This window comes from Anomaloglossus baeobatrachus, chromosome 3 (assembly GCF_048569485.1).
Source record: "Anomaloglossus baeobatrachus isolate aAnoBae1 chromosome 3, aAnoBae1.hap1, whole genome shotgun sequence".
NCBI classification, from domain to species: Eukaryota; Metazoa; Chordata; class Amphibia; order Anura; family Aromobatidae; genus Anomaloglossus; species Anomaloglossus baeobatrachus.
The window spans coordinates 268,361,826-268,380,662 of NC_134355.1; the positions used below are offsets into that span (position 1 = coordinate 268,361,826).

General features: G+C 39.6%; 1 protein-coding gene across 1 annotated transcript; it reads right to left on the reverse strand.

Moving 5' to 3' along the window:
* Positions 1 to 1,200: 1,200 nt before the first annotated feature.
* On the reverse strand, positions 1,201 to 18,587 carry SMIM28 (small integral membrane protein 28). Its single transcript, XM_075339831.1, has 2 exons — positions 18,132 to 18,587; positions 1,201 to 7,089 (listed from the first exon to the last, which is right to left on the reverse strand). Exons 1-2 carry the CDS (start codon positions 18,240 to 18,242, stop codon positions 6,700 to 6,702), a joined length of 501 nt encoding a protein of 166 aa, XP_075195946.1. The 5' UTR covers positions 18,243 to 18,587; the 3' UTR covers positions 1,201 to 6,699.
* Positions 18,588 to 18,837: the final 250 nt, after the last annotated feature.

Genomic DNA, 18,837 nt, shown 5'->3' on the forward strand with positions numbered 1-18,837 from the left:
AGGTAAGGGCTTCTTGGTTACCCGATGTTTACCGTGGTTACCAGCGTCCGCAGAAGCCGGCTCCTGCTGCCTGCACACGTAGCAGAGTACACATCGGGTAATTAACCCGATGTGTACTGTGGCTAGGTGTGCAGGGAGCCAGCGCTAAGCGGTGTGCGCTGGTAACCAAGGTAAATATCGGATTGGTTACCCGATATTTACCTTAGTTACCAAGCGCAGCATCGCTTCCACGTGTCGCTGCTGGCTGGGGGCTGGTCACTGGTGAGATCTGCCTGTGTGACAGCTCACCAGCAACCCGTGTAGCGACGCTCCAGCGATCCCTGCCAGGTCAGGTTGCTGGTGGGATCGCTGGAACGTCGCTTAGTGTGACATCTTACTAGCGACCTCCTAGCAACTTACCAGCGATCCCTATCAGGTTGTATGGTTGTTGAGATCGCTGGTAAGTTGTTTAGTGTGACTGGGCCTTTAGTGAGACGTCTAACTGTAAAGGCCCCGTCACACTAAGCAACATCGCTAGCAACATCGCTGCTAACGAACAACTTTTGTGACGTAGCAGCGATGTTGCTGAATGTCCTGGGCCATTTTTTAGTTGTTGCTCTCCCGCTGTGAAGCACAGATCGCTGTGTGTGACAGCGAGACAGCAACAACTAAATGTGCAGGCAGCAGGAGCCAGCTTCTGCGGAGGCTGGTAACCAGAAGCCCTGTCCTTGGTTACCCGATATTTACCTTTGTTACCAGCCTCCGCCACTCTCACTGTCAGTGCCGGCTCCTGCTCTGTGCACATGTAGCTGCAGGACACATCGGGTTAATTAACCCGATGTGTGCTGTAGCTAGGAGAGCAGGGAGCCAGCGCTAAGCATTGTGCGCTGCTCCCTGCTCTGTGCACATTTAGCGGCAGCACACATCGGGTAATTAACCCGATGTGTGCTGTAACTAGGAGAGCAGAGAGCCAGCGCTCAGTGTGCGCTGCTCCCTGCTCTCTGCACATGTAGCTCCGTGCGCTGGTAACCAAGGTAAATATCGGGTTGGTTACCCGATATTTACCTTAGTTACCAAGCGCAGCATCTTCCACGCGGCGCTGGGGGCTGGTCACTGGTTGCTGGTGAGCTCACCAGCAACTCGTGTAGCGACGCTCCAGCGATCCCTGCCAGGTCAGGTTGCTGGTGGGATCGCTGGAGCGTCGCAGTGTGACATCTCACCAGCAACCTCCTAGCAACTTACCAGCGATCCCTATCGTTGTTGGGATCGCTGGTAAGTTGCTTAGTGTGACTGGACCTTAAGTACAGACCTAAATCCCATTAAGAATCTGTGATAAGACTTAAAAATTGCTGATCACAGACTCCTCTATCCAAACTCACTGAGCTAGAGCTATTGTCCAAGAAGAATGGGCAAAAGTTTCAGCTGTGCAAAGCGAGTAAAGACATACTCCAAAAGACTTGCAGTGGTAATTGCATCAAAAGGTTGTCCTTTAAAGTATCAACTCGGGAGGGGGGGGGGGTCTGAAGACAAATGCATGTTATAATTTTAAGAGTTACATTTTTTAAATATTTTTTTAAAAAACGTAACATTTCCTTTACACTTCACAAATTTGCTACTTAGTGTTGGTATATCAATAAAATACATTTAAGTTTGTGGGTGTAGCGTGAAAACGTGGAAAAGTTCACTGGGTATGAATACTTTTTCAAAGCACTTTACACTTCAATACTGAGGCACTGAGCTTGGCGGTTACACAATAGTAGTAGTGTCTCAGCTTGCAGGTAACACAACAGTACTATGGCACAGAGCTTGGCGGTTATACTATTTCACAGTGGCATGGAGCTTATTAGTTACACCAATTTACATGAACAGTCTGTTTAACACAAATAGCTCATGATAACCACTTCTGAAACCACAGTTTAGCAGCTTTGATGTGGGGCAATTATCATTGCACACCTTGCAGTAATGCAATAGTTTACACCGCAAACAGTCTATAGTAGCCCTATTAATGGAATAGTCCACAACATTTAATCATGGATGCAGAACACAACAGAAAATGAAGAAATACACACTACAAATAGGTCTCCTGATACAGGTCACAGTGTTCTACAGGCAAAAAAATGTTCACTTTTCTGGCCACAGTTAACTCCATTGTGTAAAGATATGGTAGAGCATGAAGTCAGAGCCCCACTCTTACAATGTCTCAGGTCACAGCACCAATTCATTTTACAGGCTGCTGTCCCTATTGTTGTCTCAAGAACAGTCAATTACTGCAGATTACTTTAATACATAACTTTATGCACTTAGGAAGAAAAAATTAGATGAAGATGTTGGTCCACTTCTGAAATCACCTCACAGATAGCAGCTCGTGAGTGGTCTACTCTCCTTGTCTATCTCTCAGCAGGCTCTGTTACTGCAGTGTCTCGAGCAAGTCTACAGGCTTCCCAATTCACTAACTGACCAACAAATGAACCATTTGTGGCTGCATTCTGTTACACACCTTAATTAGCATGTATTTCTTCTGACTCAGAGGTGCTGTAGCTCCTAAACTTGCCTAAAACAAAGCTTCTGCACTTCCACATTTTGGGTGTCCTGCGCAAATAACCTGTGCTCTCTTTCCAGCTTGCGTACCCACTAGAGTTGAGCAAAAATATGAACAGGACTTTGGTGAAGAAGTCACGTCAGTAGTTTGTGAACAATGGATCAGAGCCCTGCAAATCTCTGACTTTTGGCATCCCCACCACCACAACAATGATACAACATTGGGCCTACTAATCAGAAGAGGCTCTGGGGTTGCAGGTAGTTTGTAGGTTTGCTGAGCTCTAAGGCTATGTGCGCACGTATGCGCTCTGCACGGCACTTAAAAGGTGTGCTTCAGAGCGCAGCTGAAAAGCTCCGTTCTGAAGTGCATGGTGCCGGTAGAGAACGTGCCCTCTGCATGCAGCTCCTGCCATAGACAGAGCAGGGGCTGCCGGCAAAGCGCACGGAAGAAGTGACATGTCACTTCTTAGAACGCGCGCTTCGGGCAGCAGCCGAAGCACTGCGCTCTAAGACGCCACGTGCGCACTGCCCCTGCACAATCTCCATAGAATTTGCAGGGGACGCAGGACGCATGCAGTTACGCTGCGCTACAAAGCGCAGCGTAACTGCATGTAATACGTACACGTGCGCACATAGCCTAACCTGGCAGACTACACATGTGGCCACTGCACCAGACCTCTGCAAATCTTTTTGCTCAACTCCAGTCCTTGACACATATAATTTACATCAACACATAGTGCCTACATTGTGGACATTTACTTCCCTGTAATAAAAAGGACATATAAATCAGACAGGGTGGTTTGTCTGGATGACTATGTTTAGAAAGGCATAGATAGGTATTTTTTCACAAGGTGCCTGGTTACTTCAAAGGCTAGGGCCCAGATTACTGTGTTTAAAAAGCCAGCAATCACATTATAGTTTTATCCAACCAGGAAAGCATGAATATACTATGACTCGGCATGAAGTAATGACTATTGGGCAGATAATTCACTTGTCTAACACAACAATAGAGTTGAAAGCTACAATGGGGAAAAAAAAGTATTTAGTCAGCCACCAATTGTGCATGTTCTTCCACTTAAAAAGATGAGAGAGTCTGTTATTGACATCATAGATAGACCACAACTATGAGAGACAAAATGAGAAAACAAATCCAGAAAATCACCTTGTCTGATTTGGCAAGATTATTTTTGCAAATTATGGTGGGAAATAAGTATTTAGTCATCTAAAATCATGCAAGATTTCTCGCTCTCACAGACCTGTAACTTCTCCTTTAAGCGTCTCCTCTGTCCTCCACTCATTATCTGCAGTAATGGCACCTGTTTGAACTTGTTATCAGTATAAAAAACACCTGTCCACAACCTCAAACAGTCACACTGCAAAGTCCAGTATGGTGAAGACCAGAGAGCTGTCGAAGGACACCAGAAACAAAATTGGGGCCTTGCACCAGGCTTGGAAGACTTAATCTGCAATAGTCAAGCAGCTTGGTGTAATGAAATCAACTGTGGGAGCAATAAGAAAATGAAAGACATCCAAGACCACTGATAATTTCCCTCCATCTGGGGCTCGATGCAGGATCTCACCCCGTGGGGTCAAAATGATCACAAGAACAGTGAGCAAAAATCCCACAACCACACGGGGGGACCTAGTGAATGACCTGCATAGAGTTGGAGCCACCATAGCAAAGGCTACCATTAGTAACACACTACGGCACGAAGACTCAGATCCTGCAGTGCCAGACGTGTTCCCCTGCTTAAGCCAGCACATGTCCGGGCTTGTTTGAAATTTTCTAGAGAGCATTTGGAGTATCCAGAAGAGTATTGTTAGAATGTCATATGGTCTGATGAAACCAAAGTAGAACTTTTTGGTAGAAGCACAACTCGTCGTGTTTGGAGGAGATAGAATGCTGAGTTGCATCCAAAGAACACCATAACTACTGTGAAGCTTGGGGGTGGCAACATCATGCTTTTTGGCTGTTTCTCTGTAAAGGGACCAGGACGACTGATCCATGCACATGAAAGAATGAATTGAGCCATGTATTGTGAGATTTTGAGTACAAACCTCCTTCTATCAGCATGGGCCTTGAAGATTAAAGGTTGCTGAGTCTTTCAGCATGATAATGATCCCAAGCACACCACCAGTGCAACCAAGGAGTGACTTCGTAAGAAGCATATGAAGGTCCTGGAGTGGCCTAGCCAGTCTCTAGATCTCAATCCCATTGAAAATTTTTGGAAGGAGTTGACAGTCCGTGTCGCCCAGCGACAGGCCCAAAACATCACTGCTGTAGAGGACATCTGCATGGAGGAATGGGCCAACATACCACCAACAGTGTGTGCCAACCTTATGAAGACTTACAGAAAACATTTGACCTCTGTAATTGGCAACAAAGGATATATAACAAAATATTGAGATTAACTTTTGTTATTGACCAAATAGTTATTTTCCATCTTAATTTGAAAAAATAACATCTTGCCAAATCAGACAAGGTGATTTTCTGAATTTGTTTTCTCATTTTGTCTCTCATAGTTGTGGTCTACCTATGAAGTCAATTACAGGCCGACCTCATCTTTTTAAGTGGGAGAACTTGCACAATTGGTGGCTGACTAAATACTTTTTTTCCCCACTGTATATCTTCTATAAGAGGCTGTCTCGGTACTCAATAGGTCAACCACCTAGCAGGTTACCGACTGGGAAAAGTAGAAGATTGGACTGAGGCTTATGCAATCTTTGTTGCACTTATTTCCACTCACTGGATAAGGCAAATTGTGTAAGATCAATGGCTAAAGGGCAGCAAACAAGAGCTAGCTGAGGTTGTGCTTTATTTTTTGTTTGGCCTCTCACAGCTGTACCACCTGTTCTGCGCCGACGAGAGCTCATTTTTTATACCTGTTCTATATTGCTAAATTATAATTTAGTTATATATAATAGTTATAAATGGATCCAAATAAATTACTTATATTTTCTTGAAAATAAAAGCTCCTCAATTCATTGTCTTATCAATGAACCATTTTAGGATCCTTAAGGTGTCATGTGGGTAGTTACAAAACTGGATTAACCTCTGATGTTATTGCATATGTTACTGTAGTATTTGGACAATTTACACTGTTAGAGATCTGGGATTAAATCAGTATCAGTTTTACAAATGTTAAGAATTTGACATCTTCTTAATAATAGCAGTGTTGTACAGTGTTACCGTCAATTAATTCATTTTTTTGTGAATTAAAGATGGATAGATGGTGCAATGAGGGGGGATCTTTGCAGATAACTGTATAAGAGCCAATGATAATTTTTAGTCCAGCACACAGTGGTTTTAAACCCAATAATCTTTATTGTAAATAGATTAAAATGTAAAGGGCACAGAAGAATTTAACTGTTGTTTTTCTAGTCAATCCAACTCTTAATTGTAGCGCGACTCGAAACGCGTCAGAAAACTCTTCTTTACCTTCTATATTTTAATGGATTTATAATACAGATGATTGAATTTTAAACCACCGTGTGTTGTACTTCAATTATCAGTAGACTTTATAAAGTCTATCTGGAGCCTCACTATGCACCGGCTTGTATCAACTGCACGTCAAGCAGGGGTGAGCTGTATCTGGCAATACCATTCATCTACACAATAACGCCATAAGGGTACTGGTGATGTAGGGCACAGATTCCTTCACACAGCATTCATTGATTGTCACATTTCAATCACTATTGATGCTATTGGGAGCATATACAGTAATGTGTATGGATGCCTCCTGACTCTCCACCAACAGATGATTTCGGAGTAGAAAAGGCTTACTCCTCTCTCCCCATGAAGCATTCAACTCTATGAGGTGTCTAGGAACATAATCACAGCAGTCCATCAGGCAAATGACAGCAGTGGTTTCCCAAATGATCAGCTTGATCTGCAGTTCAACCCAGAAAGCCCTTTATTTTCAGTGTAGGAGAGTTTTAGAGCTTCTTTGTTTACAGCATTACTATTGTTGTCATTGTTGTGGCTATTATAACCATTGCAGCCTTAAATTTTGAAAGTTTATCTTAAGATCATAAAAAACATCAAACATTTGTAGCTTGTGCAATCTACATTGTAAAAAGCCCTTATACTGGAAGCTGCTACATAATCTTTTTGCCCTTAAGACTTCAAGGTCCAGCCGAAGTCCAGTTGCAAAGTTTTTAGTACATTCTGATGTCTTAAAGTTATTTACTTGACCTTCGTGCTCTTTCTTCATATGGAGGCACAGGATCCTGGTATATACTGATACAAGAATCACTTGATGCCTTCAGGATCGCCTCTTCATATGGCGGAGGCAAGCATATAGTTAGAAAAGAGGCATCTGGTACCAGTGTACAGTACTGAAAAGGCTCTGTACTCCATGGTAAAGTGGGGAAAAAGTCCATTTCTCTATCTGGAAGATTCTCCTGGAGACTTATAGCAAAGATTTGACCTTGTGGGATTTTACGCCGGCACTTCCGATAGAGGAAAAGTGCACAGAAACCTACTACCAGTAAAGCAGTTGTGGGGAGTATGATACATAAGAATGGCTGCAGATCTTCTTTAGTGGAACTGGCATGATTGTGATGCTTGGTCTGTAAAAGGAAAGAAGAAACACATTATTTTTTTCACCTTAACTCAGAAATTTACACTTTGAGTCATAATTGTAAAACACTATAGTGCCATGTAGTCTCTACACTGTGTGCAGAATTATTAGGCAAATGAGTATTTTGATCACATGATAATTTTTATACCTGTCGTCGTACTCCAAGCTGTGTAGGCTTGAGAGCTAACTACCAATTAAGTAAATCAGGTGATGTGGATCTCTGTAATGAGGAGGGGTGTGGTGTAATGACATCAACACCCTATATAAGGTGTGCTTAATTATTAGGCAACTTCCTTTCCTTTGGCAAAATGGGTCAGAAGAGAGATTTGATGGGCTCTGAAAAATCCAAACTTGGGAGATGTCTTGCAGAGGGATGCAGCAGTCTTGAAATTGCCAAACTTTTGAAGTGTGATCACCGAATAATCAAGCGTTTCATGGCAAATAGCCAACAGGGTCGCAAGAAGCGTTTTGGGCAAAAAAGGCGCAAAAAAACTGCCAATGAATTGAGGAAAATCATGCGTGAAGCTGCCAAGATGCCATTTGCCACCAGTTTGGCCATATTTCAGAGCTGTAACGTTACTGGAGTATCAAAAAGCATAAGGTGTGCCATACTCAGGGACATGGTCAAGGTAAGGAAGGCTGAAAAACTACCAACTTTGAACAAGAAACATAAGATAAAACGTCAAGACTGGGCCAAGAAATATCTTAAGACTGATTTTTCAAAGGTTTTATGGACTGATGAAATGAGAGTGACTCTTGATGGGCCAGAAGGATGGGCCAGAGACTGGATCAGTAAAGGGCAGAGAGCTCCACTCTGACTCAGACGCCAGCAAGGTGGAGGTGGGGTACTGGTATCATCAAAGATGAACTTGTGGGACATTTTCGGGTTGAGGATGGAGTGAAGCTCAACTCCCAGACCTACTGCTAGTTTCTGGAAGACAACTTCTTCAAGCAGTGGTACATGAAGAAGTCGGTATCGATCAAGAAAAACATGATTTTCACGCAGGACACTGCTCCATCACATGCATCCAAGTACTCCACAGCGTGGCTGGCCAGTAAAGGTCTAAAAGATGAAAAAATAATGACATGGCCCCCTTGTTGACCTGATCTGAACCCCACAGAGAACCTGTGGTCCCTCATATAATGTAAGATCTACAGGGAGGGACAACAGTACACCTCTCAGAACAGTGTCTGGGAGGCTGTGGTGGCTGCTGCATGTAATGTTGATCGTAAAAAGATCAAGCAACTGACAGAATCTATGGATGGTAGGCTGTTGAGTGTCATCATAAAGAAAGGTGGCTATATTGGGGTTTTTTGGGATTTTATTTTTGCATGTCAGAAATGTTTATTTCTAAATTCTGTGCAGTTATATTGGTTTACCTGGTGAAAATAAACAAGTGAGATGGGAATATATTTGGGTTTTATTAAGTTGCCTAATAATTCTGCACAGTAATAGTTACCGGCACAAACAGATATCGTCCTAAGATAGCCAAATCTTAAAAAAAAACACTTCAACTTCCAAAAATATTAAGATTTGATATTTATGAGTCTTTTGGGTTGATTGAGAACATAGTTGTTGATCAATAATAAAACAAATCCTCTAAAATACAACTTGCCTATTAATTCTGCACACGGTGTATACAATAGGAGAGTTTGCCTTTTTTGAGTGTCAATAGAGTTTTGAGGATCAGAGAGGCGTGAAACCAGTTGTCAACTGTATGTCTGTATTTTATTGCGATCAACCTTTTTATTAATAATTAATAATAATTAATAATAATAATATAATAATTTTATTCATTTATATAGCGCTATTAATTCCACAGCGCTTTACATACATTGGCAATACTGTCCCCATTGGGGCTCACAATCTAGAGTCCCTATCTGAATGTCTTTGGATTAATCAAGCCATGTGTAAACAACGCGTTTTAGTGCATTTATGATTTTGTATATATGATACACATTGTTAGATTTAACAACTACTAAAAGAGAAAATATGAGTACATTCCCATAGCATATAGTGCATATTGTGCCATTTTCTGGTGCATTTTGAAGTGCCTGTGGCCAAATTCATAACAAATAACCATGGGGTCCCAAAGCAAAGTTTAAAATGTGGTCTATGACAATTTGTACATTGAGCACAGACCATCACTGCCTAAAATGAATTCAACCTTCATTTAGATGAATAGAGGCGATATATAGTCATCGCCGAAAGTGTTGGCACCTTTTAAATTGTTCCAGAAAATGAAGTATTTCTCCTAGATAATTATTGCATTACATATTTTGTTATACACATATTTATTTCCTTTGTGTGTATTGAAACAACACAAAAGAGCAAAGGTAAAAATGCAAATTGCAAAAGGGGGCCGGACAAAATTGGTGCTACCCTTAGCTAAATATTGGGAGGCACACTCTTTGGAATAAATAACTGCAATCAATCGCTTCCTATAACCATCAACAAGCTTCTTACACCACTCAACTGGAGTTGTGGTCCACTCCTCATTGCCAAACTGCTCCAGGTCTCCCATATTTGAAGGGTGCTTTCTCCTGTCATCAATTTTAAGATCTCTCCACCGGCGTTCAATAGGATTTAGATCCGGACTCATTGCTGGTTACTTTAGAACTCTCCAGTGCTTTCTTTCCCTCCATTTCTTGGTGCTTCTTGAAGTATGTTTGGGATCATTGTCCTGGTGGAAGACATAACTTAGGAGGCAAACTCAGCTTTCTGATCCTGGCACTACATTGCAACCCAAAATCCTCTAGTAATCTTCAGACTTCATGATGCCTTCCTGCACATAGTCAAAGCACTCAGTGCCAGAGGCAGCAAAACAACCCGAAAACATCTTTGCACCTCCACCATATTTGACTTTAGGTCCTGTGTTCTTTTCTTTGTATTCCTCATTCCAGTTCCATTAAAAAGTAGAATGATATACTCTACCAAAAAGCTCTATTTTGGTCACATCTGTCCACAAGACTCTTTCCCAGAAGGATTTTGGCTTACTCATGTACATTTTTTGTAAACTGCAGTCTAGCTTTTTTAATCCTGTGTCAGCATTGGGGTCCTCATGGGCCTCCTGTTATAGTGTTTCATGTCGATGGATAGTTTGCACTGACATCAATGCACCCTGAGCCTGCAGGACAGCTTGAATTTCTTTGGAACTTGATTGGGGCTGCTCATCCACCATCCAGACTGTTCTGTGTTTCAACCTTTTATCAATTTTTCTCTGCCCACCACACTTAGAGAGATTAGCTACAGTGGCATGGGTTGTAAACTTCTTGATTATGTTGCACACTGTAGTCAAAGGAAAACTAAATCTCTGGAGATGGACTTGTAACCTTCAGATTGTTGATATTTTTCAACAATTTTAGATCTCAAGTCCTTAGACAGTTTTCTTTTCCTCTTTCTTCTCCATGCTTAGTGTAGCAAACACAAACACATAATGCAAAGATTGAGTCAATATCTCCCCTTTTTATCTGGTTTCAGGTGTGATATTCATACTCCCCACACTTGTTACTTGCTACAGGTGAGTTTGAATGACCATCCCATGCTTGAAACAAAGTTGTTTACCCACAATTTAGGAAAGGTGCTAACAATGTTGTCCAGCCCATCTTTGGTGTTTTGTATGGAATTAATTCCAATTTGCCTTTTTTTTCCGTCTGTTTTTTTTTTGTGTCGTTCCAATGCACAAAAAGGAAATAAACATTGGTAGAACAAAAAATGTGTACTTGCAATAATTTTTGGGGATAAATACTTAATTTTCTGGAAGAATTTCAAGGGTGCCAAAACTTCCGGAAAAGAGTGTAAGTGAAGTTCAAACTGGGTCTCTATTATGGTGCTGGGTTCTAGAACACAAAACCGAGGGGTCTGGTATTTGACCCTTGAGCTACTTTTCCACAGTTCTGTTTTCTATAAAAAAAAATTTAAAAAGTAGATATTTGTCACCTATTAGAAAAGTGATTGATTGCTCTCAGTGAGAGAAACAAAATTATAATCTTGTAGTTCTGATACCTTTTTTAGTGGCTAACTACAATAAATGATGTTACAGAGCAAGCTTTCCAGACTCCTTAGGTCCCTTCATCAGGCATGGTATAATAAAAAATCTGAAGAAACACAAATATATACACAAACAGAGCAGAGGCGATATTATGTTTTATTATACCGCCTCTGCTCTGTGTGTATATATTTGTGTTTCTTCACATTTTTTTGTTATACAATGCCTGATGAAGAGACCTAAGAAGTCTCAAAAGCTTGCTTTGTAACACAATTTTATTTTATTTTAGTTAGCTATTAAAAGGTATCACAACTAAAAGACTATAATTTTGTTTTCTCACAGAGAGTAATCAATCACTTTTCAACTGGCTAACACGGTACCAAAACTTTTTTCTTTTAACTATTAGAAAAGGTGATAGGACACATCAAGACTGGACTGATTCTCTTCAATAGGTTGACTCTATGGCATGCACACACTTCTTTCCTTTCTACCACATGTCCCTTTTCCTTCTTAAGGGTGCTTTACACGCTGTGACATTGCTAGCGATAGCTAGCGCTGTCGTGTGCGATAGCACCCGCCCCCGTCGTTCGTGCGACATTTGGTGATCGCTGCTGTAGTGAACATTATCGCTACGGCTGCATCACACGCACATACCTTTGCAGCGATGCCGCTGTGACCGCCGAACAATCCCTCCTTCAAGGGGGATGTGCGTTCGGCGTCATAGCGACGTCACTGCGGCGTCACTAAGCGGCCGCCCAATAGTGAAGGGGTGGAGATGAGCGGTCGTAACATGCCGCCCACTTCCTTCCTTCCTCATTGCCGGTGGACGCAGGTAAGGAGATGTTCATCGTTCCTGCGGTGTCACACATAGCGATGTGTGACGCCGCAGGAACGACAAACAACCTCGCTACTGACCAAACAAGGATTTTTGGTAAATGAACGACGTTTCACAGACCAACGATTTTTGCCTCTTTTGTGATCGTTTAAGGTCGCTCATAGGTGTTACACGCTGCGATGTCGCTAACGATATATCGTTGGGGTCACGTCGATAGTGATGCACATCCGGCGACTTTAGCGACATCGCAGCGTGTGACACCAAAGGAGTGATGATCAACGATCGCAAAAATGTCAAAAACCGTTGATCGTTGACACGTCCCTCCTTTTCATAATATCGTTGGTGGTGCATGCCGTTGGTTGTTCGTCATTCCTGCGGCATCACACATCGCTATGCATGGCGCCGCAGGAACGACGAACATCACCTTACCTGCGTCCACCTGCAATGAGGAAGGAAGGAGGTGGGTGGCATGTTCCGGCCGCTCAACTCCGCCCCTCCTCTGCTATTGGGCGGCCGCTTAGTGATGCCACAGTGACGACGTCGCCAAAAAGGTATGTGCGTCATGTGCGATAATGTTTGCTACGGCAGCGATCACCAAATGTCGCACGAACAACAGGGGCGGGTGTTACCGCGCACGACATCGCTAGCTATCGCTAGCGATGTTGCAGCGTGTAAAGCACCCTTTAAGCACCCTTTAGTTTCCCTGCAATCTGTATTACATCTTTCACTGCTCAATTAACTTTCTTTCCATCTCATCCCCAAAAGAGGGAAATAAGTACGAAAAGCTGCTGAAGTCCTTAGAATTTGTCCTGCCTGCTATTCTAGTAGGTATATATTTTACGATAATAAAAGGAATCCTACTATCAGATATTTGGATCCTATTGGGAGTATTATTATCATTTATGGTGCCACGTGATTTGTGGTTAAGTGGTGAGACGACTGGGGCTCAGTGTGTACACTTATGTAATACTTAAGATATGCTTTTGGACAGATGGTTATGACTTCATTCATGGTTTCCATGACACAGCCATATGTTATTAGATTTAGTTGATAGTAGATTGCCTCCATAATGCAAACCATTCCATATTTGATAAGGTTTAAGGGTATTTGTTCTCCATTGCAGTTTTCTTAGGTGTTGTGTTTGTGCCTATGGATTACTGACTGTAAGTTACTGTCTATGTTTGTATGCATGCATTTATATATATCGTACATATTTAAACATAACACAAAAAAGATTGTAAAAGACTATTTTTATTTACTATTTTTAACAAATTTAGTCTTAAAGAGTAGCTGTTGTTTTAATTTTTATTTCATAAATCAATAGTACAGATGAAAATAAGACACTTTGTAATATATCTTATCAGATAAATCTGCTTCTATCTCCTCCTGGATTGATCTTTCATTCTCAATTCATGGGCAAAATCTGTGAAATCTGTATTCACTGAAGACAGATTTTACCAGTAAACTGAGACTTTTGAGAATAAGTAAGCAGTCCAAGAAAAGAAAGGCGCAGAATCCTCTAATAAAATATATTACAAAGTTAGTAGAATTATTCTGTACTACACTGTAGCTATATGGCCAATTCTGGAATGGCCTGATGGTTCCAGTCATCATATATTGAAGCACCCCTTATTCATTAACCCTAGAACGTGCAACCATAGACATCAACCATAGAAAGCAAGTAACCTAGCAGGCCTGCGAGACCCCAGGTATGCGTTCTAGGGTTAAAGGGGTTGCACATCTTTTTCACTCCACTGGCTTACCCAATGTAAACAATAACAAAATCAGCTGTGCTTATCATTCCACCTGCTCCAGCGCCTGCTCCTGGCAATTGTTTACAGGCTGCATCAGTGACATCATGACTACAGCGCATGTGACTGCTGCAGTCAATCAAAGGGCTCAGTGGCTTGCACCATCTCCATCAACATCATTTCTGACTCCATTTATGTGCACTGTAGTCATCACGTCACCGCTGCCACCATCACCTCAATTAGCGACTAAGAGTCGGCACAGGAGCATAGGAAGAGGAGTACAGGTGATTTTATTAATTTTACATAGGACAAGTTGATGGAGTAAAACAATGAAATTGGACAACCCCTTTAAATTACGACGACTTAATAACAGGGTTTACTTTATCATTAAATATAGTTTATGTAGAAAATAAAATACAATATATACTGTTTATATATATATATATATATATATATATATATTCTTTTTTGCTGAAATAACAGTGTTAAGGATCACATTAATGGCTTTAGATTATGATCCAGAGAGCACAGAAAGCAGCCAGCAGAAGAAGATTAATAGATGGTATGGACTTTGAGCTGGTATATATAAGTCTGATGGCAGCTATGGTGTTTGACCAGCACATAAAAGTGTTTTTTGTCAGATTTTGTGCAAGTTACTGCATTTTAAGGACAAATCTAAGCCTTGTACGATATAAAGATGCACTACAGCTTCAAAGAAAAATACATTTGGACATCTTTTACCCTGTTCCACATCTGCTATACTCAGTGATATACCCCATAATATATATTCACTGAGGGGGTTGAAACGCTGGAGAAGGAAGTAAATCACACGATCATAGACCATTATTACTGTCAGGGCCCAATGCAGTTACTCGTGGAAGGAGGGTGGCAGCTGACAGGCTAAAGTTTGGCCTTTATAGGACTCATAGCCAGGGCCCTTGATGACAATAAAATATTATTACAATAGTAATCATATTAGCAATAACACACCACAGGAGGATTATGATACTATCACGTGAACCTTTCCATTGTGCATGAATCCAATTGTGTCACTGAAGAGCGCTTAAAAACACAAAAGGTCACTAGTGATGACTACCAGGCTCGGAGGCTCGGTGCTCATAACGAGCATGTCAGACAGCCGGAAGGACTCAATTCATGTACTCATTATAATGGAAGTCAATGGGGAAGTTGAGTATTTATTCGGAAAATCTTCTGAAAAATGCTTGAGTGCTCCATTGATGACTTGCGCCCATCCGAGCATTCGACCTGCTTGTCACAAGCACCGAACACCCGAGTATGGTAGTGCTCCCTCATCACTAGTGATCATCATTAACTTATGGAGGTAACTATTTAGTTCAGGCTTAGGTAGACTGTATACCGCCTTTGTGATCACCTTCGTGTATAATTGAACCCAGTAAACATTGTTTTTGCTTTATATAGCCACAACATACATAACAGGGATGGTTATTAGAGACACAAAGACAACATTTGGCAGTCGTTGCGCAGGATTGGATTTTGTGGCTTATCTCTGTGTCTGCATTCATGTTGTGCTGCTTATTTTCATCCTTTATCAAGGATCAGTTTGCATTTACCTATAATACAGAGGGCAGACGATGCTGAATGATAATGATCTACAATGTTAGCAGTCAGAATGAGTTACAGTATACTGCTGCATCATAATGTAATACATGCAGGTGATGATGATGTAGAATAGCACAGGGATGATTATTCTATATGATAATAATGCTCTATAATGCACAGAAGTAATAATGCTATTATAGAATATAAGGATTACATTGCCCATGATGATGTTCATGCTTCAATAAATCACTACAAAATACTGGGAGGATGAGGCTATATAATAATAATAATAATAATAATCATAATAATCATAATAATCATAATGATGATGTTCTATAGTTCCTGGAGTGATGCTAATATATGATATATGGCCAGCATTTCACATGACTATCAGTATATAGTAATGCAGTACAAAATAGAGATGATGAGGGTAATAATAATGGTAATAATAATAATAATAATAATAATAATAATAATAATAATAATGATAATGATAATAATAATAATAACAATAATAATGCTAAATAAAAACACAAATAATAATAATAAAAAATAATAATAATGTTCTATATTCCTGGAGTGATGCTACTATATAATATATGGCCAGCATGTCACTATATAGTAATGCAGTATAAAATACAGGGAGGATGAGGTTATTTAATAATATTCTATACTCCTTGGGAGTGATGCTGCTATATAATATTTGGCCAACTTTTCACATGATATCACTATATAGTAATGCAGTACAATATAAAGGGATGATGATCCCTAAAAATGCATTACACTCTTATGTAATGATGCATTAAATATACAGAGGTGACAGTGCTGTATAATTATACATTCTAGTCCCTGGGGAAAAGTATTATGTAATAATTTACTATAATACCTTGGGGTTAAGATGCTGTATAATATTTGTGCATAGATGATGGCGGTAAATAATAATGCACTACAATATACCGAGGTGGTGACATTATACATTAATGAAAAATAATGTTTGTAGTGATGTTACATTAGAATGCACATGGGTTATAAGTAGAATAAAATGAATAAAGATGTATAGGAGTGGGGACACTAGAAGAAAGGTTTATTGAGTATACTTTATTCAAAATGTTATATTTTAGCCTTTATTTATTATCCATCAATAGGCTGAGTCTTATAGAATGTAGTACAAATGTTTACTACAATTTATCGTTTGTCTGAAGTTAGCAGGCCTATGAGCATAAATTCTTTTCTAATGTGTCTGCCAGCCATGTACGCCTGTGACATTTACCATTTTTCTGATTGTAAAGTGCTGTAGATTATTGGTTCATTATCAGCAGCTGTTACATGAAGGATAATTAAACAGATTGTTTCCTATTTTTAAAAATGTTCAGTTGCAGAAGTGGGAAAATACGGAAAAATTCTATTTATTTAACTAATTCCAGGGTACTGTATTTATGTAAAAGGTGCAAATAGGGTTTACAGTGCATAAAATTGAATAGATAGATAATGATTGATAATAATATATAAAATAAATCTAGAACATAAAACAAAAAGCAAGTACAATAAACTCTAAATGAGCGAGGGTTTACAATTTACAAGGTGATAAGGGATGAGGTATATAAGGAGATAAAATGATAAAATAGATACTATGGCATTGATACTGCACAATACACCATCCAATCCAAGCATTATAGACTAAATATATCACAGACTAAAAATAAAGTGAATTTATAGATTGACAAATATTATTTCATATCTGTGTACTTATGACATATAATATATATGTATTATTTTTGTTGTCTTTTGGTAAATTCTACATTGTCATTGATGGCCATGACGATTAGTGTCTTTGCTTACATACCTTGTTTTTACCCAGTTTTACCCATTAGTGCTGAGGTCAATAGTATAGTGATTGTGGCTGGTAGTATTAGTCACGTTAGCCATTATTGAGCTGTGGATATTAAATCTTGTATTGTATGGTCCATCTGTGCGGTTGTGTGTAATTTAGGTTACTTACTATAACTACACAGAATAATAATAAAATCAAACATACATTAAATAGTATAATAAAATCGTTGGGTTACTTAACATAAATACACAGAATAATAAAGAATATTTCTTCTTTTACGATCTCACATTATAAAATCAAACATATATTACATGATATATCATAATAAAATCTTTTGGTTACCTAACATAAATACACAGAATAATAAAGAATATTTTTTTCTTTTTTGATTCCATATTATAAAATCAAACAGATATTAAATAGTATAATAAAATCTTTGGGTTACTTAACGTAAATACACAGAATAATAAAGAAAATTTCTTCTTTTACGATCTCACATTATAAAATCAAACATATATTACATGATATATCATAATAAAATCTTTCAGTTACTTAACATAAATACACAGAATAATAAAGAATATTTTTTCTTTTTTGATTCCGTATTATAAAATCAAACAGATGTTAAATATCATAATAAAATACTTACTATAACTACACAGAATAATAAAGAATATTTCTTCTTTTACGATCCCATAATATAAAATTAGACGTACACTATTTAATATATCATAATAAGATCTACATATTCATCACTATCCTCATTCTTTTCTTACTGACACCCATCATAGCACAAACTTCTGACCACTGTATCAATTCTCTTATATCCTAGTTACATTCTGATATTGTAGCGTTCACATTTCAATTTTACGGAAAGCACAGGATATAGAAAATACAGAACTCCATCTAAAGACATATTCTGTAATAACTTTACTTTTTACTAATTTAGACAGGTTTGTTGATCAAATAACTATTGGCAAAGTTGATGGCAATAGTACAAATTTGCCTATGGGAATACAAAGAACAATGTGATAGAGTACTTACCTGCAACTTTGTATCAACCAGGGGTACTGCAGGCTCGCTGGTCATCCACTCATAGGTGCCCCTTCCTGCATGTCCAAATTTACTCCAGCTACTATCCAAGAGCCAACGCATTTTGGCAAATGATGCTGTTGTTGCCTAAATTCCGAGCCAGAAATAACTAATTTTCCCACAATCCCCTTTCTTCGTTTCCCCCGACACAGCTGGAGGCCTGGGAGCTAATGATCATTGGTATAAGTTCTCTCCCTGTTATTAACAGCACTGAAAAAAACCCACACACACAGGCTACACAATCAGCCCTAGTCAATCTGTGTGGATTTGTTACACTGGCCTACATTACCAGAAAGCTGGCATCAGGTATCAGGGAAGGGCAGGGATGTGATTGGATAGTACACTGCATTAAGATTATTAAAGGAGAATTGCAAAGCACATGGTCTGATTCCGGACAAATAACCTTGTACATTTGAATCCTGTAGTAAAAAGAGAGTCCGCATATTAACTCCTTGTAGGGAGAGCAAAAAGATGTGCTTTTGTCTTAAGTTCTGGGATGTTGGGCACAGATGTATACACTGAACGCTCTACAGGGAAGAGCAGCAGAGGTCAGAGGCAGCAAGGACATGGGCTAAGTGACACGCTGAATTATTTAGAACCATTACCGTTTAGATGTTAATGATAAATCTGTGGAAAGCTTTTAGCCTATAAGAGCTTT